This window comes from Hemibagrus wyckioides, linkage group LG20, assembly GCF_019097595.1.
Source record: "Hemibagrus wyckioides isolate EC202008001 linkage group LG20, SWU_Hwy_1.0, whole genome shotgun sequence".
In the NCBI taxonomy this organism is placed as follows: Eukaryota; Metazoa; Chordata; class Actinopteri; order Siluriformes; family Bagridae; genus Hemibagrus; species Hemibagrus wyckioides.
This window is the reverse complement of record NC_080729.1, coordinates 17,065,239-17,088,405: the sequence shown is the minus strand read 5'-3', so window position 1 is coordinate 17,088,405 and position 23,167 is coordinate 17,065,239. Positions and strand designations below refer to the sequence as shown.

General features: G+C 40.5%; 1 protein-coding gene across 2 annotated transcripts; it reads right to left on the bottom strand.

Moving 5' to 3' along the window:
* Nucleotides 1-817: 817 nt before the first annotated feature.
* Nucleotides 818-22,072, bottom strand: LOC131370642 (voltage-dependent calcium channel beta subunit-associated regulatory protein). 2 transcript variants are annotated; one of them, XM_058418026.1, is made up of 10 exons: nt 21,955-22,072; nt 17,355-17,426; nt 11,546-11,691; nt 10,633-10,694; nt 10,259-10,424; nt 9,120-9,291; nt 8,721-8,873; nt 8,095-8,344; nt 6,861-7,080; nt 818-6,467 (listed from the first exon to the last, which is right to left on the bottom strand). In XM_058418026.1, exons 2-10 carry the CDS (start codon nt 17,400-17,402, stop codon nt 4,835-4,837), a joined length of 2,850 nt encoding a protein of 949 aa, XP_058274009.1. In that variant the 5' UTR covers nt 17,403-17,426; nt 21,955-22,072; the 3' UTR covers nt 818-4,834. The 2 variants fall into 2 exon arrangements, with proteins under 2 accessions (XP_058274009.1, XP_058274010.1); XM_058418027.1 differs by lacking the exons at nt 17,355-17,426; nt 21,955-22,072 and having other exon boundaries at nt 9,120-9,217; nt 11,546-11,686.
* Between the last annotated feature and the right edge of the window lie 1,095 nt (nt 22,073-23,167).

The following is a 23,167-nucleotide window of genomic DNA, read 5'->3' as shown; positions in this document are numbered from 1 at the left end:
TCAATATATTTGTTCCCTAAACACTAAGCGCTTAAACTTGCTAGTATTGAGCTCGCACAAAACAAAGTAATGTTAGACTAGGGGTGTTACCAGATGGATCCATTCAGGCTGTAAAGCGAGGAAAGTAGTTAACGGCGAGCCGAGCACTCGGAAATACTGCAGCCGGACCCATCAGCGTATGGGATGAAGCAGTCGTAGTTCTTGAAAATGAACCTTGTGGCTTCTGGAGCCGGATGCTCGTGCGGCCAAACGCTTGCATTTATATTATGTAGATTTATTTACTTGAAAGAACCTAATGGAGAGAATTGAATAGCTTTTACAGATGTAACCTTTCCAGTCTAATTAGTGAAGAGATTTATTAAAAAAGTTTACAATGAAAGTAGGAATGATTAAATATTATTGGTCAGAGAAATAAGCATTTATTCTCTGCTTTGGGTTTAAAACCAGGGTCTCATCTGTTTAGGGCATTGGTATAAGACTAAACCCTTGTCTCATTTCTATGTACATGAACTGATTACTAATGTTTAGTTGCATATCTTGACCTTTTATAAGAAATTAATTTCAGTTTAATTATCTCTGTTTTAGACCATAATACTGTGTTTTAATATTTTAGTAGCTTGTAGCATCCTGTCACTGGGGTACACATGCAAAAAAAAAAATAATCCAGTGAGTTGTGCCTGGAAAATACTGAGAATAGACTGGACTGGTAAGTATTACTAACACGACACTGGACAGTAAAACCCTACATGTACACAAACCCAGTTAGGAACATTCACCCATCAAAGTCTTAAAGAAAACCCTCTGAACAAATAAAGGCTCAAAGCATGACCATTTATTCTGGTAAGAGGGAGAGGGAAAGAGTTTCAGTAGCATTGAAACTACAGAGAACACCAATGTCATGATTTCCTTTCTTCTCACATGCACAGGAGTGCAGCAGTGGGTTCGTTCATCCATGTACACGAAGACCGGCTGCTATTCTATCACGTCCTCAAGCACCTACATGGGGTTCAGGTCAGAATTTGCACACAAACACATGAGAGATTTTTTTTTTTTTCCATTTGAGAGAGAAACATTTGATATCACGCATGGGTTGAATGGAGTATTGCTTCAAATGTCTACCTGGGCTTTTGTTAGAAGACTTAGTCTACAATGAGATTGTCAATGAACAGAAAATGCTTCAAATGTTTTTAGAAAATGCTGCAGTCTCAGTAAAGGTTCTACACAACTGTAGGTGGCAGGTTACATCAGGCAGTATTCTAACTTTGGAGTATGCATCATTTTTGGGGAGGAAAAAAAATGAAATTCGAGTGGAAAGGACTTCTGTTCCCTAAAGAGATGGAAGGTCAAAGTTGGTGCCATGACCTCTTAACTTACTGCTGTTACCATAGCAATGATCTTTTCATCTTTTTTTTCTTTTGGAGGGGTGATTCCATGATTAGGGTGCCGTTTGTGTACATCTATTACATTTACAAATGATGGACATGAAGGTAAAATACATTTTTAAACACAGTTAAAACTATCCTTCATAACAAACTATGTGCATTATTATGCCTTTTGCCTCTCCATGGCCACTGTAACTACACTTTTACTGTCTTGAAAACAGAATTAAAGTAAAGTATTAAGTATTATTGTTTGCAAAGTGTGAATCCATTTAAAATGCTTTGGTCACTTTCCTGTGGGGAAGAATATTCACCCATGTGAAAATGTTCAATGATAGATAGACAGACAGACAGACAGAGACTTGATGGGGTACTCAGATTATTGACTGATTGGAAAGCAACCAAAAATAATTTATTTTGAAGAAATACTTAATCATTTGATAGTCCTGAATGTCATCATGTCGTTAGCATGGATGCTATTAAACCCTCCTACTAATTTATTAGCAAAATGTAGCCATCATCAAGAGATTAAAATTGTGAAAATGAAATTGTTGGTAGACATTCGTGAACACTATTTGATACATCAATTAAAAAGTAAAGTTTCATTTATATGTAGTGGAACCTCGGCATACGAAATTAATTCGTTCTGAAGGCGAAAATTTGTATTGCGATACGAATTTTCCCATAAGAAACAATGTAAATGCAGATAATCCGTTCCAGCCACCCTAAAAATATTACCAATTTATTACCAATTTCAAGGGTCCTCACAGGAAGTCGTGCCACCAATTAATCAACAAAAAATGTGCGAAAAATCAGGTAGCTCTTGAACACAGGTTGAAGGCAATGTTGGTATCTTGGGTTGACTCTTTTGAAACAGCCTTCGCTGACTGAAAAAAAGAAATCATAAAATTCGCAAAACTCGCTTCGGTTGACTTTCTACTGACGCAAACAAGTTTTGAACGGCTCCTGGACCTGGACCTGGCTCCCGTTTTTCAATTCTTAAGGCAAAAAATTTGTAAGGAGAGCGTTCGTATGTTGAGGTTCCACTTTATTACATGGCATTGCAATCATGGAATCACCCACAAGTTTCCTAATGCCCAGGGATAAAGTACATGCACACATGATCACTGTTCTTCAGTACATATTTGTATTTTATTTATCTACTTCGATCTTTTATTCCTTTACCTTTCTGACTCTATTTAAAATTACAGACACATCCATTGACCTTGTGTTCAAATGCATGCTGCATCTAGATTCACCTCCAAACTTAATGCTACATATAGTAGTTTACTACACGTAATTTAGTTTGTAGTACTTAAAGACTCTGGCATTTTATTAGTGGCTGGATCTTCACTTTCAACTGAATGCTTTATCCCAAATTACTTTTTACAATTTTTTCAATTAAAGATTTTTTTTTTTCTTCGAATGTAGACCTACAGTTAGTAAAAACTACAATGTTTTGATGATCTGCCATGTGCTTTGTGATGTATTATATCTTTTAATGAACTATTATGTGACTGCTTCAGGTCCACTTAATGTGAGTTTCTGAGGTTCCTATCACTACATCATCTAACCCCAGGCTGCAAAAACATACTCTGTCTCCTTCACAGCTGTTTAAGGGCTGTCTTTTCTTTGCTGCTAATCAATAAGTAATATGAGAACAAAGAGCTCCAAGAGAATGAAAATGAGAGATGGGTGGGGGGGGGTTATCATTGATCTCTGACAGTTTTATGTCCACAAGGACTAGTGTGCAATGAACATGCATGTTTAAGATGCTTCAGTGGAGAATCTGTTAAACAACAGACTAGGGTTGATTTCCATCATATAAACCAATGGAAAGTAATTTGATGTTTCGTAATTTGATGCTTTAATAAGCATCATTGCTTATTAAAGTCCGTTCTGTTAATTGAGTCACGAATTGATTTAATACTGTAATCTAGTCCTCCGAAGTTAAAATTTTTATTGTGCAAACTTTTCCAAAAATCAAGCTGTTTTTTTAGGCCAGGGACCTTTGATATGGACAATCAATATCTCACACTCTCCAAGCTCTGGGCCATTTACTCATCCCCTTAGTCGTGATTAATATCTGCTTAGCCCTATTAAGTTTCTTAATAGAACATAGGACATTAATAAATATTATAATTAGAACTGAAAACAGATCAATAAATAATATTAAGGAATAAAATGGAAAGTGACTCTTAGACAACTTGAAAGAACCATGAAAGATGTCTGACTTCACTGGCCCACCTCCCAAGATTGATGCCGGTGTCATTATTTGCACATGATTTGTATCATAGCATCAAGGACACTTGAAAAATGAGATGAACAGAATTAATATTAAGAATCAATGGACAGTTCCCTTGAATCAAAAGTGCTGTTTTCATTTGCTAAGGTTGCTTTACCCTGTGTGATAACAATAGTCTTGTCTCACACTGTATGAACTGATGCTAACAAAATTCTTATTCTTTCATGATAGTCCTACACTTTGATAATGTGAAAACTATTATAAGTGACTTTTAGATGCACCTCATAACAGCAATTGCATACTTTTGGTCCAAAATTTGCAAGAACTTGTTAATCAGCTGTTTCTGGTCGCAAACTGGCTGGTAAATACAGTACAGTTTATCGTATTAAGTGATCCTAGACTACCGATTTTTAACTCAGCCAAATAATCCTTCAATGTCTGCAGCTGCAAAATCATGTATAATACAGCCTTTATCATCAACGTAGCAAAAGCAAGCAATGGTGAGAAGCTCTGGTTGTTTAAGCCTACTGGTTTAAAATTTAGACTGATTTTGAACTCATTTTCAAATGGGGCAATATTTTGCGGATGAAATGCTTTAATCTCAGACATGAATGTGAAAAGAGGATTACGGGTCAGCATTCTATGAAAGCAGTGATTGAAAAGAATGGAATGGAATAGAGTTGCTATTCCCGAATAGCATAGGAATTAGAGACCCATATTTAGGAGTAACGTGATCATAATTGAATTATCAGAAACTGCTGACTTCCTTTGGAAGAAGTAATCCTGTCTAGTGTTTGTCTTTGAGAGGAAACCGCCGAACCTTTCATCATAATTTGTAATTAACAAAAGTGCAGTCGATACTTGTGATTATTACTCTGAATTGCCCTGTAATTGTATGTTTCGAAAAGCACCCTAGTTTTACCTAGTTTTCACAGTGCAGTTTGTAAGTGGTGTTAACGATGATCTGGTCAGGAAAAATAAAATAGCCGTCTTTTTTAAAAAAATTTTATCATAATTGTCTGCATATGGATTTTACTACATTTTCAGATGTTCCTAGTTTGAGATTGCACCATACCCATTTAACCCTGCATTATTAAGGAACAGACATGCATTATTTATCTGAAAGTGGTTGAGGTTATGGTAGTTTGTAATTGGGTTGGCCTTAATACCTCAAGGTCACAAATTCACATTATTTGTCTCTCCTGTACTCTTAGTCCTGGTTTAGGTCTGGGGAGGTGCGGGTCATAGTCACCATGCATTCCTGGCTGCCTTGAGTCCTCCTCAGGCTGGTATATAGTCGTTCATCTAAACTGCTCACCAGTTTATCGGATGGATTGGGTTCCACTACACTATGCATATAGACTTTGTCCATAGGGTCCTTATCCATGTGATACCTGTTCTCTGGAATGTGAATGCCTGTGTTCCACTGGCTGTTACCTGTCTTTATAGAATCGGGGTCTGTGACCGACCATCTCTGTGTCTCTGTAGGATACCCAGTACTCCCACAACCCTCCAGTCCCCCAGAGTCCCCAACGGTGCTGTCCATTGAGGGTGTGGAAAACAGCAGGGTGGGATGATCCTCCTGTAACTTTACCACAGGACTGCTGTTGTTACTGCTGTTGGAGTTGTCTTCATGAGCTGGACCAGTGCCCTGTGTTTTAGGTGATTCAGTGCCTTCACTGGCTGCTCCCTCGCTGGCCTCCTCGTCTGCAGCACTAGCAATACGTGGTAGGGTGCTGTGGTACCGCGTATCCAGTGGATAGTTGGCACTGTCACCTCTCCGTAGTGCGTAACTGCGCTGTCTCTCCAAGGATGGTGAGTAGCGAGCAGCTCCGGGGTCACTATACTGCTTGGTGCGTTGCCACTGCTTGCGCAGGTGGACCCGAGAGCGATGTCTGAGCCGTAAAGAAGGTGAACCCTGCTGGTCAAACTGTGGATCATGGCGTAGGAATTCATTAAATAGGGCCTCTGTCTTTTCATCGATGCTGTAGTCTCTGCGACGAAAACGCGGCCTAGGTTTGGATTCTGCCGCCATTTCTGGTGTGTTTCTAAGTGACACACTTGGTTCCCCCTGTGGTGTGGCACGAGGACCCTCTGATTCTATGCTAATGCTGCTTTCTGTAGCTTCATCTTCCAGCTCCTCCTTGAACAGTCGAGTCTCAAAACTTTCACACACCGTCCCTTTGCGGCCAGCATTTGTAAAGAACCGGCGCCGTTCTGATGCTGTCTTTCCAGAAGTGTTTCCAAACAGCCGTAGTTCATCTGGTGCTTTGCATGGGGCTTCAATGGAAGCATAGCCGCTGTCCATTTGCAGAAGCTTCCTGCTTCCAGCCTCACTGTCACTGCCTCTCTCTGAGTCCACACTGTCCCTGCCATTCCTTCTGCTGCTAACCTCTCTGACCACATCATCATATGGAAGCTCACTGTCCCCATCAATCTCATCATCTATGTCTTGCGATTGGTAACTAATCATACCTGCTCTGGAGGCACCAGGGCCCCCTAGTGAACAGACACTATCAGCATCACTCCGTGTGGAGTCTCTGTCATTGCTGCTTAGGTCAGAGGAAGCATACTGCTCCAGTGATGCTCGTAGGCTCCAAATGTCCTGGTACATGTTGGGCTGCTCCAGGCTTTCCTGCCTGTTCACCAAGCCAAATCCAGAGGCTCCTCCAGTGCTAGTTTCTTCTCCTCCTGTTGCTCCTAGTATAATCTCCCCATTCTCTCTATCCTCCTCTACTTCTTCCTCCCCTTGAGGGCCGAGAGATTCTGCTGTCTTGCATTCTGTTTGAGTCCTGCTGTCTTCAACCCTTGGACTTACTTCCAACACAGCCTTCACCTCTAACCTACAGGGGACCAAAGTCAAAGCAAATAAGACCTGAGTCATAACAGTCTTTAGTCAGTGAAAATTCAAGCCCCAGCAGCCTTTTGGCCCATTACATTAAGTGTAGCCTTTCATTCGATCAGAATTGTATCCAATAGCACTTACAGGGGAAAAATTGATTGTTGAGTTCACACAAGGATCAACAAAAGATTTCATTTCCTAATCTTATATTTCTGTCTACAACATATATGAATATAGTGAAATAACAGAAAAATGCTAAGTGATTAGGACAAATAAATTCTGCACTACAGACAGTCACTGCACTACAAAAACTTTTTGTAGTGCAGTGACTGTCAGCACAAGGTAAAGGATGCAGGTACACCCTGACGTAATCAAGTAGATAAAAGTTCTGTACCTCCTGAGCGGGGCCGGTGGGGGTGGACAGCCTGTAGTCGATGACTCCAAAGAGCCAGCAGAGAGTCGTCTTGGGGGGTCAGCTTGTGGCTGAGGGGGTTTGACGTGCAACAAAAAATCACTTCCTCCACCTGCTCCTGGCTGCTGGATGTCCACCTCCCCCTGTTCAAGAGTCTCACTTGCTGCTCTCTGTCTTTGAAATGCTCGCCTCCGGGGAGATCCTTAGAGGGGTAGAGTACAAAAGAATGGAAAGGAGGAAGGGAAAGCTTTAAAGGTGTATTAGGTAAGATTAGTCCATTTTTATTCAAGATTAACTCTCTAACAGATACGTAGGTGGGTTAGACAATTGAATGACTTTTTGTTATTAAACTTCTTGAGCACAACCCTTAATCCACATTCCGAACTGGAAGTCAATTTTCCACATGGGTGTTCTCAGCCAAATAATACTTTGTCTTGACAGAAAGAAAGTATGTACACAATGCACCAAAAGACAGAGGTCACTAAGTCCAGGCTTTGTGGTCAAGCTATGCCCCTGTGTGCCAGTAATAACAGTATGTAATTGGATCTAGGCTTCATTAAGAGGAAATGAACATGCCACACTTGCTGACCTTTCACATCAGGTGAAGGATAACAAAATTATTACATCGTTAATTTAGCAGGCAGAATCCCTTCATCTTCCCGTGTTCTGTCTGAAGCCACTTTTGAGCTCACAGTCAGCCTTCACTCTGCTAGTCTAACGACACACTTATTGATCCAGGATTGATTGGTCTCCAATGGCCTGTTCATTAAGCGCTACATGGTGCTTAAAGCTGCCTTTCCTGTAGCTGTCATGTTTTGCTCAAGAGCAACATGATCTCAACAAGTTGTCAAGGAACCCCAGACAGTCAACATTTTAGCACTTCCCAGTTCCGCAACTCTGACATTAACTATGTGCTCTGGGTTGCTGGAAATAGATGGTTCTTTAGCAATTGGTTCATTCCTACCCCAATTTTGGACTACCATGTTTTGCGTGGTCTAGTAATTTCACGTCTGTTTGCCTGTTTGTCATTTATGATTGGTTTATTTATTGAAATAAACTATAAATAACTATGCTCTATAGTGGTACTTAAGGCACATAAATGTGAAGTAGTGGCAGGGAGCAGAGCAGAATGATCACCTTTCTAACCAAACTAAATTTCGATTTAATTTCCATCCTGATTTAGTGACATGGTGACCAATCTCTGCTTACAACTCACCTCTCATGTCCAGACTGGCTGCTCTGTTACTGCTGTCTAACTTCCACTTTTTGATAGTAAAATAGGGGCTGGCTCCCTCCAGACTCGCATGCCGTCTGAGTCGGGACAGGAAGTGCAGCATGGTGCCCTGCCCTGAAGATGAGCCACCTCCTCCTCCTCCTCCTCCTCCAGATGCTCCACATGCTCCTGCCATTTGGGAGGATCCTGGGTCACCCTCCATTTTTAAACCAGCACTTCCCATTGCTTCAATCTGAAACAAAGAGCAAAGAGTGGGATGCTAAACAAGCAGGAGCTTAGCCAGCATATTAAAATCAATTTCTAACTAAGGACTGCTGCTTTTTCATCATGACATCTGTAAGAATTAACTTTTGCCTTGGAATTTCCTCTACTTCTTAGTGAAAAATGGTTGATAAGGCAGGTTAGCCAACACAACAACTATGCTGAGGCTGACAGAATGACAGGGTGTGATGACGTGAGTCCTGAGACATGATGACTTATGAGTAATGTAGTGTCTCTGGTGTCAAGTGGTATGGTCTGAAAAGCCTCCTGATTTTTATTAGTGGCCATATTAAGTGCCACTTTATGCCTCCTTCTCAGAACTGAGTGAGAGTATACGAGTTACTCACTGTCCTTGATCGAGGTGGTTCAAAGCTTCCATCATTTGTCCTGGAAATAAAGCTGGTATCCAGAACAGAATTTAGTGTATCTCCAGGCAGTGCACAGCTTGGACTCTGGCTACTCCAGGGCACTTGAGATTCAGGCAGGGTGCCCTCACCAAGCTACAGACACACAGATCCATATCAACTTGAGTGTTTTATGGTGTATCATATGTAACACACAGCAGTCTGGTCTTAAACGAAAGACCATTCATTACAGGAGTGAGCCCAGAACACCAGGGCACTCAGAAAAGTAGTGAACATCAGCTGTGCATCTTGGCACACTATGCATATGCCAAGATGAAGAGTCCACATCACCTAAATAAATGTTATTTTCAATCTCAAAATGAAGTATTCTTCGTGCATTACCTGAAATATAGATAGAGACGGTTTGTGCTGCAGCTGCTCTCGCAGGCTGATGCTGTTCTCAGGTGAATCACACTCCATGATGGTCAGGATGTTCAGTGCTGGAGGTGCAATGTGCAAATGGGTCAAACGAGCCTTTTTCAAGTGGTGGAAATCACCCTCTGTAAGAGTATACCTGACAGAGAGAAAGAGAACAAGTGTCCAACAGATGCTGACGGTCTAGGATTTTTTTAAACCTACATCTTAGTTCACACAGAGGTCACCTGGGGCTGAAGTTTTTGTTTCATAGTGATGATTCAAAATCATCATGAAAATGTCAAACCGATTATAATGGAAAAAATGTAAAGACTCATAGGCACATTGAGCATGATCATAAACAAGAAGTAAAAATGCCAAGTCTGTTGTGAGTCATAAGCACATATGCTGACAAGAAGCCCCATAACAACCAACAGCAGGAGTTCCTATTTATACTTTACTATACAGAAAATCATCTGCCAAGCTTGCTATATGTACAATAAGGAGATTGTGCTGTCTTGTTGTTGGTTCGTTTAAGAAAATCAAAGAAAATAAAGTCAGTGAGATCCATCCTACTGGAAACAAACATGGCTTTATTAGAGGTGCCAACATCTCTGCTTTAACTGTAGCTTTTATGTTTTCGGACCCCTTCAACAGTGATCAATGGGATCAAGCTGAAAACTTTGCTTTTCTGATTTCTCAGCTAAAGCAGCAGTCAGACCAAATAGAATTCACTGATGGGGAAACGATGCAGGAAGTGAAAGATGTCTATGTGCTTCTGGTAGTGATTACTTTTCCCTTTGTGCTGACTACACTGGTGATATTCATGAGCCTCAGCATCCAGAGACAGAAGAAACCAAGTTAGTAGGACTGTGGTATTTTTGGTCTGTGAAACATTAAATAGCGGTCACCCAGATTTTTGCCTTGCTGGGGAAAAAAAAATACCTCAGCCACTGATGTACACTAGGGTTTTGTCTTTTATCTCTGCCTGTTAGGATTAGTCTGTAAGAAATATTGGCACCTCCACAAGACCAGGTTTGTGGATATAGAACAAACATGTTTTTTGACCTCAGTTCGTGACAGAAAACAACCCACACCGATCAACCCCACCTATTCTATTCCCTGACCTTCGGCCTTTCTCCTGATTCTTCTTGCTCTGCTCGTAGATGGCTGTCTCGTTGAAGGAAACCCGCCGGCCCGTGTACACAGAGGACTGGAAGCGTTCTGTGTTCTCATCGCCGTGACAGCTGGAGGTGGACAGCGTGTCTGTGCTCTCCATCCTGATGGTGATGTCTGTCAAAGAAACATGAAACCACTTAACCGAAAGCATTTATTTCCTATTATATACATCAGTCATACAAAATACTCTAGAATCAGCTAACACTGTCCTATACAGTTGTATTTATTAGGAAAAGAAATACAAAAGCTACTCTATTGCTGGAGCGGATACGCAAAAGTTAAACCATCAAAATTTCTTAAAATACATTCATTGTTTTATTACCTTGAGTAGGTTGACTCTCTTCCACATATGTGGTGTTGGTTTTCTCCAAGTCATCGCTGGCCCTAAGCAATAATGTGGAAAAAAGAAAAGAAGTGCTTCATGACCAGCACATGACTAACAGTATGTTATATGTGCATATGCACTGGAGTGCAAAAGTTTGCACACCCCATGTTTTTTTTAAAATGTAAAATAAAAAATCACAGTACTATTGTGAAGAGGATCCAAAAGCTTCACAAAGGCTATATTTCATTTACACTATTTGATCATTTTATTACCTTTGATAACGAAGAAACGCCTGTGAAACCTAACACACTAACACAAGTTTTTAGCTATGAATTTAGAAAAATGAAGTGGTTATATAAATATAAATATATTCTACCAAATGCGCTCATAATCCAGTTGATCATAATGGCTCTGACGCATGTTATTTCCACTTAGCCTGAAATACATGTAACTGTCATTTTCTCTCTCTCTGTCAGGTCTGCCAGGACGGGTTTTCCGTTGCTCATAAACACTGTGTCACATCGGCTTTCGCCGTACAAGAGCTAAATCGGATTGCTTCTCCATGCAGGCAGAACAGTGAAGGAACACAGGGCTCCTAGTCTGTAATTCAGACCATCTCATGACTTCTTTTTTTTTCAGCTAGGCTTTGATTTCTCTATTGGTATGAAAGACCAATGAAATTATCTTTTTGAGATGTATGTGTTAGATGGCTATTTCTTGAACATCAAAAGAGCCTTATGATGTTAGCTTAATAGCACACCTGCTTGCATTGGAAACACGTACATGCGTAGGTTCAGGGATCTATTTGTGGATCATGTTCAGTTATACAATCTGTCTACTTAACATGTGGGAGAACAAAATCTGTAAATCTCTATGCAGAAATATGCCTCGTAAGATCGGGCGCTCTCACCTCGAGTAACGGCGTCCACTCTGACAGCAGCGATGGCAGAAGACAAGGAGAACAGAGAGCAGCACCAGCGTTCCTCCAGCGAAAACACACAGCATCACCAACAGCAGCACATAGTTATCCGGCCTGGCTGATGCCACTGGCACATCCTACATACACACACAAACAAGGTTTGGGATGAATTTTAATATAACAGATTAGAGGGCATAAAAGGGATACAAACACAATGAGGCCCAATGAGCATAAAGGTTCCTCTGCCTCCTACACACACATAGTTTCCCCTGCTGTCCTTGATACCAATGTACAGAGGATAATACAGTCAATCAGTGTGTTTATTCAACTCTTATCCTGTGATGGCACTAGTCTGTGTGTGGAAACACATTTCAGGTATGGTGTGTGTGTGGGCTTGTTTTTCTATCTTATTGGAGTCCAAAGTTCTCCACAAGGGTGAAAATGTCTGAGGAAACAACTTTTTTTTTTGAAGCCAAAGAAAGACAGATTTCCTGCTGATTACTGACTTTAAGGTTAGGATTAGATGCACAGTAGCTGTATGACATCCTTAACTGATCATGCTTTTAATTATGTCCTCATAAGGGTATTATTATAAACCTGTGTGTGTGTGTGTGTACGTGAGAGACCATAGGGAAGCAGCTGTGTGGACTAAAGGTGGCCGCTGACATGTGTTCCTGGCATCAGCAGGATCAAAGCCAGAAACTTTGAACTGGAGAGAGAAGTGTGAATGGAAACCTGCAGCATGGGCAGTGGTGTTTCTGAACTTTTGGTGACCCTAGGCAACAACAATCTCTGGGCCTCTACTAAATCCCCCCCCTGAACTTACACACCCCATTATTTCACTGCCATCATAGCTGCTTAGGCTGTAGTTTTTATAAACCAAGTACACATTCTGAGGGGAAAACATTACTAAACTGTACTTTTCTATGTTACTGGGGTGTTACTTCAAATTACATGATAGTTCAAGTACATTAAAGGTTGCTTCACAAAGTACACTATATAGCCAAAAGCTGGTGGACATCTGACCATCACACCCATATATACATCCACTAATCTCCACCCTTATGGGCAGTCTGTCTACCAGAGTATGGCTGTAGGGATTATCCAATTCAGACAGAAGAGCATTTGTGAGGTCAGGCTGAGGACAGGTGAGGAGGCCTGGGGTGCAGTCAGCATTCCAATTCATCCCTAAGGTGTTCAGTGGGTTTGAGGCTCTTCACAGGCCCCTTCCACAGACCCAACCTTGGAAAACCATGTCTTCACAGAGCTCACTTTGTTCCCAGGGGCACTGACAGATTTGGGTGTCAGTGAAAGAAAACTGTATTGCTACAGTAAACGAAGATGCTGTGTACAATTTTGTGCTTTCAAATTTGCAGCAAAAGTTTGGGGAGGAACCACATAGATCAGATGTCCACATACTTTTGGCCTTATAGTGTATGGAGTGAATATTGTGAACCTTTAAAATCCTGCTTTATCTTGGTTAGGGCCTGGGTGTAAAATAGGAATACTATGTTTGGATGCCAATCCAGCACAGGGAAGACTTTCCCACTGTAATCTGATCATAATGAAGGTGAGATTCAAGGTTCTCTGTAAAACAAGAGACCAGTTGCATGAATGAAATGTGACTGTATTCCTTCTAATCATCCTAATTAACAGAGAAAGTATTCACAATAACTCCCACACCGGCACTTAATGCTAACGATCTTTGGGAGAAGTCGGTCCATGAGTGTTTTAAAGGCAGATATTTCCCAGTGGATGCAAGTTTACTTTTATGGAAGATAAAGACTCATGGAGAGCAAGCATTACTTTTTTTATTTAAGTTCATGTAACTAATTGCTGGCTATCAGCAATTAAGCGCAACAATCCTCTATGAATATGCAGCTTAAAGAAATCCAGGTGCTTAATGGCCAATGCATGACTAACAGAATGTGAAATGTACAATATGCGGTTGAGTGCAAAAGTTTGTATCCCTTGAGGGATCCCGTGTGGTGTGACAGAAAAGCGTTCATTCTACTGTTGTCAGATCACGAGTTCAAATCGGAACAATGCCCCAGTCATCCGTGGCCTGGGAGAAAAATGGACGATGTTCTCTGACAGAGAGAGCTGACATTCTCTCTCCCTTCCCAATCACTGTGACAGTAGCCAATCTAGAGCATCGGTGAGCTAATATATCCCCATGTGAGCAGATAACGCTTTCCTCCCAATGTGATACGCTGCTATGTGAGCAGATGTTTTAAAAATATGGCTGGTTGACTTCCTGCGTCCCTTTGAGTAAGCAAGTGTTAATCTTCACCCTCCCTGGTTGGTTGTTGTTGTTGTATAATAGAGGAGAGCTAGCTGGTGGGTGGGGAAATGGCAAGTGACCAAATTAGGGAAGAGAATGTAAAGGAATTGGCATCTTCCATGATTTTTATATACAAAATAAAATTATCACAACTAAAGGATCCAAAACCGGCACTAGGTGCACATACACAAAAGAATATTGATCTATTAACATCTTAACATACATGATTTGATCATTTTTATTCCTTCAGACATCTGTGCAGCCCAACACACTACATGTCAGGGGTTTTCTGGAAATTCTACATTACTTGTTTTAATTCCAAACATCAGCTACAAACCAACAGAAATTCGAACACTAAGTCGGTATGCCCATAAATCCGTCGTCTACTGTTTACTTCCCAAAAATTATATATAAATCAGTCCACATACACAATCCATTATAAAGGAATCTTAGTACAAAGTGTGAGCATACTGTAATGTAAAATTGTCATTGATCTGGTGAGAGAATGCGTGTATTATAGTCTGTAATTAATTCTAGACATAAGCCATTTAAATTGGCAATGCTTCTTTACAAACATAATGCCATAGCAAGCAAAAATAAGTACAACATTCATGCATATCCTGCAAAATGTAGTATTATTTCGGGACTTCACTCCCCAGCATGATAAACTGGACTAGCAAAGAAAACACGATGATTTACCCTTTTTTAAACTACAGGAAATATTATTAAGTCCTAGACTTAATGAGCTTGACGTCCAACGTATCTTGACAGCACTACGAAGTACAATTAACATTGCATGAGACTGTTGATTAATAGGTTCTGGCTCATAAGCGGTCCATAATCAAAATGCTAAATTCAATTCGCAGCTCATTTGGATGGAAAATTAGGGCAGAAACTCTTTTAATATTAACTGTGGTATTAAGGGCTTTCGTGCGAAGGATGCCGATAAGTGTTGGGTTTTTCCCCTCTGATTAGCTGCGGCAAAATTTCAGACAAATACTCTACTCTTTTTTGTGTCTATTATTAAGTCTCTTAAACACAAACCTTAACATAACACTCATGGATTAGGGGTTGTAATTAATCATGGACCAACCATTTTCTTTTACAGAGCCTAGCTTCATTTCCCTCATAAAATAAAAGCTTTCAGTAACTTTGTCGGAAAAATGCATCAACTGAAAACGTCTAGTAAGAAAACGTCTAGAAATTTATATAAAATGGAAGGATACGGAGAAGTGTAAGCATGTCGCTGACTTGAGTTCTACATGAGGTTGTGTGCCATGTTGAAGATTCAGATCCACGATTAAAAAAGAATTGTGCAATAGAGCTTAGAAACAAAACACAGTATGTACATTAGGGTAAGGGTTATGATTAGGGTTAGGTGCATAAAAATATTCTCACTAAAACACTGAGCTGGCTGCTGCTAAACATTTGTGTGGGAACAAGTTTTCAGGAGTGCTGCTGTCGTTGCTGCTGCAGCGTTTATCGGTGAATTTCTGTACATCATATTCCACCATATTACTCCTGCTATTGAAACATTCAATGGGCTTTTGATCGCATTGCACAGGATATGATTTCTGTGTCCTTCACAGAAACTTTTCTACCCTCCTACGCACTGGGCAGTCTCCAGGCAACAGCCTTTTCCTATGGACGCCTATAGAGTACACAACTAAAGCATAAAACCAGCTAATACACACATGCCATACATGGCCTGGAGTATTAAATGTTCCTTACGATATTTAAGTAATAAAACAAGACAGAGTGAAACGTTTTACTGCTTTTACAGCATAGCAATTATCCAATGCGTACAACTGTTTTATTTACTTACAATTGAATGTTGTAGATGGTCTGTAGAACATGTTAGCTCATAAGCAATTTTCTTACTAATTTTCCTTGTCGCACTCCTGAGCAAAAGCCCATCGTCTTGAAGACGTCGGAAACTTAAAGCCACGCCTCTACCTCTGTTAGAAAGCACTGGCATCGGAGACTCCTTCCAAACAAAAATGAATGTTTTCTCATGTAGAACTTCACATTAGCGGCACACATCCATGACCAAGTGCCTGTGTAAGTTATTCCATAAACAATTATGTTTTGGAGTGAGTGCAGTAATATAAAGCTGTGATATGCCTTGAAGCTTTATCTACTGTCAGAGCTGCTGATACGGAAAATTCATTAATCTAACAATTCACAATCAGGAATTTAATATAATAGTGCTGGTAAAATACCAGCACTATGGTATTTTAAAAAGAAAAAATGTTAGGAATTGTTATTATTATTATTATTATTATTATTATTATTATTATTATTATTATTATTGAGCTCTTTTACTATTTCACACTTTGTGACATTCAAACTCTCAATTACAGCAAGAGTGCCATAAACTGTAACTGCTGAAGATGCTAATGGGAATTGGTCTAATGGTCTAATGGTTTCCACTGTGTTAATGTTTTCCGATACTCATTAATATAACGTGGTAATGGAAACTGTTACACCATTAAGTCGGTACTGTTAATCCGTACTAATGCACGCAGCAGTTCTGAGAGAAATACGGACGTGAACGTTCGGTAAGCAGTCAGCGAGCGAGAAATTCTTCCAGGCCATTTTTGCTGCACTTTCAGCTACGCTGCCTCTGAGTGATGCAGCTCCATATAGCAGCGAGGCTTTGAAAGCTGAGAGCTGAGCAGAATACAGATGTGAAGAGTCAGTTCCTGTGAAAAAGGCTTAATGTGGACTTTCTTTTAAGACGGGAAATCTGTTTTGGCTATTGACAGAAGGCAGGAAAGTACAGGTTTTGAGATCAGGGAATTGTTTGGTTCTAGGGAGGTGTTTCTAGGAACTCGTACTCCATTTAGATCCGACTCTGATCTGAGCTATATTCAGGATAATCTGAATATTAAGATCTCGGTTTTCTCAGGGGTGTGTGTGTGTGTGTGTGTGTGAGAGAGAGAGAGAGAGAGAGAGAGAGAGAGAGAGAGAATCCCTAATCACAATCACCAGCCCATCTTGTCACACTGCCAATTAACAGCAACTTCATAAATGCAAAACTTCTAAAACTCTGGTACTGAAGTGCTGACACTGGAGACTCCTTCCAAAAATGTTAAATTTAAAATTAAATTAAATTAAATTAAAAATCCAATTAATGCTCAGTTAATGTCTTCTCACATTAAAAATTAACATTAAAAAAATCATTACTATATATATATATATATATATATATATATATATATATATATATATATATATATATTTAAAAAATCCACTTAATATTGTTCTGATTTTAGTTTTAAAAAATCTAAATTTGAACAAAACAGAATCATAAAAATGTATAATGTTATAATTTAAGAAAGAAAGGTTTATCCTGATTTAAATCCCTCAAGACTTCTTTAAATGATTGACAGTTCCAGCTTTTTTACAGGGGAGAGAGGGTTCTACCTGAAACCTATATGGGTGGTTCCTTTTGGCTGCCTTTATTTGTATTCGTTTATCCTATTTGTGTGGTGTGAAGGTGAGGATACTCACAGTGGCGTTCTCCGTGAGGGTGGTCAGCAGAGGTGGCTCATCGCTCATGGTCCTGGCGAGAGTGTGCGCTTCCTGGACCCGGAAGAGACACAAACATGACAGGCAATCAGATAGACAGCTACTTTTCATTCAGCAGGCCCACCGGGTGTCTTGCTGACTCGGCTAATCTGCCAGCAGCTGCATTACAGCGAGCTGGCTCGGATGTTCACATCTTCCTCTTGGCTTTCCCAGTTTTTGGCTTCACTTCAGGGACACGGATGTGAAAAGGTGCCAAAACATCGGAGATATCAGTGCGATGTTTTATTGGGCTACACATTTTTTTCTCTTTGCTTAAACAACACAACAATTGAAAGCCTTGTCAGTGTAGATTAAGTAGTGGGTGATGATGATGATGATGATGATGATGATAACACATGAATAGTGACAGCAGTGAGAGGCTGTATACAGAATAAGAGGAAATTAGATAATGATGAAGACAAAACATGCCTTGAGGAGACTGATCCTTGAGGGTCATATAACTCCCTTGCCTTCTTTTATCATCATTTCTTTTCTCACAAGGCTGAGTGTCATGTTCGGACACTTTCGTGTTAGCTGTGTGTTATTTTACTCTTTATGAACCAAATGTTCCTGCAGTGTCAGGAAGCAGGGAAATTTCATTTTTCTTCATTAGACCACAAAAATCAAAGTATAAAAGGCTTCCTCTGGTTATTGTGGGTAAGATTAAAGGAGCCATTTGTGTTTTTGAAGCCCTTCACTGCCTTATCTAATCTAACAGAAATATGGCAGCTGGGCTTTTTTCTTTCTTTTTTTTTTTATACAGCTGATGGTTGAGATTTTTTCAGGGCCAGAAAAATGTAAACAGGCTGAAATGATGAAACTAGTCATGTCATGTCAACACTGGGCTTTTTCCAAAGGTGACTTTAAAGTGAAGTCTTACCAACAAAATTACACCTTAAAGGTCAAATTTAGCAGGATTAGCTACTGAAATTCATTCAATGGAAAATCTGGGAGCAGTGTGTGAATGAGAAGTGCACCCTGGATGGGACATCAGTCATAGGGCGTCACGTACACACACACACACACACACTCATTCATGTCTAGAGTCAGCAATTTACCTATCAGCAGGTGGTGGGAGGAAACCAGAGAACCCAAAGGTAACTCGCATGGGCTCAGGGAGGGAAGCTGAGATAGAAGAATATCTAGTGCACCACATGCTGGACATTTCACAGGCAAATCCCATAAAAATATGCAATCATTATAAAAAGTCTCTTATTTATTCATTCATTCAGCTTTGATTGTTGTGTCATCTTGTATATTTGAGTGTTTAAATGTGTGTGTTTAAATGAAAGATGTGTGTGTGTGTGTGTGTGTGTGTGTGTGTGTGAGTGTGTGTGAGAGTCAGTGTTCAAGGACGCACCCTCCAGAACCATGTGATGTCAACTGGACTGTAACCCTGCAGTAAGTGACAGCATCTATGACAGTCCAACTGTGGAGGCAGGGGCGTGGTCAAACTTGAATGGAAGGCGGAGCCAGGAAAAGTGAGTGGTAAGGGGTGATGCCATTGAGGGATTTCTTTAACATGTAAGTGGCAGCCAGGATAAAAGAAGGAGGTGTGTGTGTGTGTGTGTCTGATAAAATCACTGCAAAGTGAAGGTAGTAAAGGAAAATAAAGAGCCTGTCCCAAGCCTGCGTCCCCGGCTCCTCGTTTCCGACCCAACCCGTGAAAATGTCACACCTACATAGCCCAGTGCTTGCCATGCTACACTGCAGAGCACACGCTGTGTACACACATAGTGAAATCATCTGCTGAGTTCATTCTGTGTAGGAGTTCATTTAATGTGTCTGGTTTTGCTACACACACACACGCACACACGCACACACACACGCACACACGCACAGCAAATGGAAAACAACAAAGCTCTGTACAACAAGAGCACTTCAAAGCCCACCTGTCCTGATTGCCCTCGTCCTCATTTTCTCATCTCTAGAAAAACACAAATGCACTCTCTCCCCTCTGTCTCGCTTTCTCTCTCTCTGAATCTTCTATTTCCTTTCCGTTCCTCCCTCTTACCATGGAGATGGCTAGGCAGGCTGCAGTGCTCTGAGATGCCTAATGATAACTCTGTTGCTGGTTGGCTGGTTTCAACCATTAATGCTAAACCAGTCACTGAGGAAACCCTGAAAGGAGAAAAGTAGCTTCGTTTTCTCAGCTGTAGCTCTTTAACGGTTTTGTTGAAGCTTTTCAGCTTTTCTGCTTTTATATATCTTCACACTTTGCACCTTAGTCATTCAATATACACTATAAAAAGTCCTTAAACCCTAAAATGTGTGGAAAATGTAAAGACCTACAAATATACGCGGATAAAAAAATAATAGATTTACAAAATGGGGTAGAACTCTAACGGATTTTCCGTGTCATTATTCATTAACACAGGATTTTACAGCAGTCATTATTCCCAGTACACACTGGTACATGCCACTGAGTCAGCATTAAGTGCACTATAATTAGTAACATTGTACAGTGCAGTGGTAACGCTGTAATTGTGTGCTTTCATGTGGCCGTCAAGTTAAAGGCTTAAAGGCAGTCCTCAAAAAACCTCTTCAGGTTGTGCATGACATCTCCAGGCAATGCTAAAATCACAGTACTCGAGCCATACCGCAGATTAGTGCTGCAAGGGATTATAATCCACTGCATATCGATTACGACCATCTCTCACATCTTTCTTTCATTCTGATTTCTAAGCTTTGGTCTCAACTGACATAATATCATGATCTCCTCTCGTAGTAAAAGAGCCTTTGGGCTGGAAAAGAAAAAAAGAGAGAGAGATTAACGTCTTCATCTACACAACCTTACCCGCAGATTATGCACGACTAAATAAACAAATCCCTCGGGAACAGCTTGACTCTACAACTAAACACACATCTGACTATTTGACTGTGGGAACCTCCTACGCATGTTACACTCCAGCCATAAAACCACTTCACCTGAATGTACTGCACACATCCAATTCATTTTCAGGCAAGACCATTAACAGGCATTAACATGTCCCCGTCCTCACCCCCACGCATACAATCTCCATTAAGCCAGGCCGTAATGGCTCCTGAACATGAGCAATGTACGGCAGCTCCGGACTTAGAGTGGCCTGTTTCTGGACGATGTGTATTCATGAGGAAAGGAAATCTCTACGGTGCAGTAAAGCACCTCCAGGGCCCCTGGCTCACTTTCTCTCTCCTACACACACACACACACACACATGTACACACTTCCTCGCTAATGCTCAACAAGGCCTGAGCTCACTGTTCACTCTCCAAAAACTTGTGTGTATGTATATGTGTGTGTGTGTGTTTGGTGAGAACATGTTTATGTAACCATGCTTCAGGGCTCGAGGAGAGTCACCAAGGTCAGACACTCAGTCCAGACCTCACGACCAACCAGAGAGGGGGTGTGTTAGGAGCAGAGAAGGAGCATTCCCTGAATGGAAAAGGAGTCTAAGCACCCTGAAATTGTTATCCACAACATCCGTAGCATATCTGCCACACCATTCACTATAAATGACATGTTTTTAATTTACAGCTAAGGCCAGTAAATGAACTCAGGTAGTAGTAGTTTTTAGAACCCGTTCATTTTTTCAGCTCAAAAGCTGCCAGAAATCCCAGAGGAAACCCATGTAGACACTGGGAGAACTTGCATAACTTCACAGAGTCATCCCTGCACCTCCCAGTGCCCCCAGTTTTCTTATATAACTGTGTAAATAATAAATACAGATTGATATAATGCTTTTAGGTGGAGACTGATGGAGTGGGGTGGGTGGGGAGCCCAGGGTTTCACTCATGGTTGGAAATTCCTCACGTAAATCACATTTTCAGCAAATCTCTGCTTTAGTATTTCTTTGTTTTTTAACTACAGAACTATAGAGTCTGAAACAGGAACATTTCTTAAATATTAAGTTACACAATATAAATGTTAAGAACTCATGATAATCTTATCTAGAAGGGGTCATAACACCAGCAGCATGCAGAAATTTTTAGAACCCACTGAAATATCAGTCTGCAGCGTCACTGGCGCGCGTGTTCGTGTGTGTGTGTGTGTGTGTGCGTGTGTGTGCACCGCATTTGGCTGCGTTAGGGGAGGATGAGGATCCCCATTCCTGACTGAGAACAGCACTTGCGCATCCCCAAACCCGCCATAACAGCTCAGAGGGTGAGACGGATTTAGAAAGCCGAGATGCGATGATCCGAACCTCGAAACACTTCCAGCCTCCCCAGCACATTCATCCCCCCCCCCGCTATTAGAGTTTACATTACAGTGCTGGCGTTTTCCCCAACATCAGCACCGATGCAGAAATCACGCCTCGTGTTATCCAGCGGGCCGCAGCAGCAGCATCACTGAAGCACAGCTGCAGCTGCAAACCGCCGTCCAGCATCACACATCTGCCTCACATCTCTTTCCACATGTCTGACTTATTCGCTATTTCGACGTCCATGCAGCTGCTAATAAACCCTCAACCAGCTTTTACAAACACAGCCAAGTGAAAATGGCGAGTGAAATGTCTGACTGTAAACATAATCTGGTCTCAGAGATAAGCAGGGAATCACTCACCTAGTTGGGATTCATGCGGCTCTTCACTGGGTGCCTTTAATTTTCCTCCTAAAGCTGAACGTAGTTATGAATGAACCTCGGGTTCGTTAGGACACGCCCACCAGCCGGTTGTGGATGGACACCACGTGACAAGGGGAGGTGGCGCGAACAGCGGGATTCCTCCGCGCCATAGGACTCGGGCTGCGTCCCAAACCTCATGTCATTGTAATATTCCGCTTTACATGGGCTTCTTCTACATTTAATTGCGCTTGAGCTTCCAAAATATCAGCCCCTATAACCTGAGACTAATGTAGTGCTGCAGTAAGGATTAGATGAGTATTTGTTGAACGTGCTGCACAAAACTGTAATTAATTAAAGTTTCTTTTAAATACTTTGGGATTATTTGTTATTGTCTTACACGCAAAAATAAATTATATATATATATATATATATATATATATATATATATATATATATATATATATATATATATATATATATATATAATTTATTTTTGCGTTAATTATTATTATTATTTTGATATATATATATATATATATCAAAATAATAATATATATATATATTTATATAAGATATATATATATATATATATATATATATATATATATATATATATATATATATATATATATATAACCCCATCTGTTCCCATCTGTAATATGAAAAATAAAAATATAAAAATAAAAAATATAAATAACTTTATTAAATAGATAGATAGAGAGAGAGAGAGAGAGAGAGAGAGAGAGAGAGAGAGAGATGATGCAGTGGGTTTTTGTCGTCTGGTGACTTCGGGGAAACCAGGTAGGCTGCTATTTTAACAAGGTTTACTATGTAGTCCTCTATTGTGGGGTTTGGGACGCAGCCTCGAAGCGCGATGTGCGTCAGAGAGTGAAAGCAGAGCCGCACTCGTCAAACGATGACACACACCGTCGCCTCTTTGTTCAGGCTGATTCAGAAGGCGAATTGGACTGAATGAGAATTGCTTCCATGTAATCTAGATATAGATTTATGAATTGCAGCGTTTTCAAGGTGATGCAGTTAATCTAACATCGACAAATATCCATACGGCACATCATTTTCACCTCCCTTACACAGTACATGAACTCATGCGTTACAGTTACATGTATGTAGTGTTTGCGTAAATCGCACAAATGACCAGTTAAAAATTCCAAATATTTTGGTTTTGTTTTGATTTTTGTGTGTGTGTGTGTGT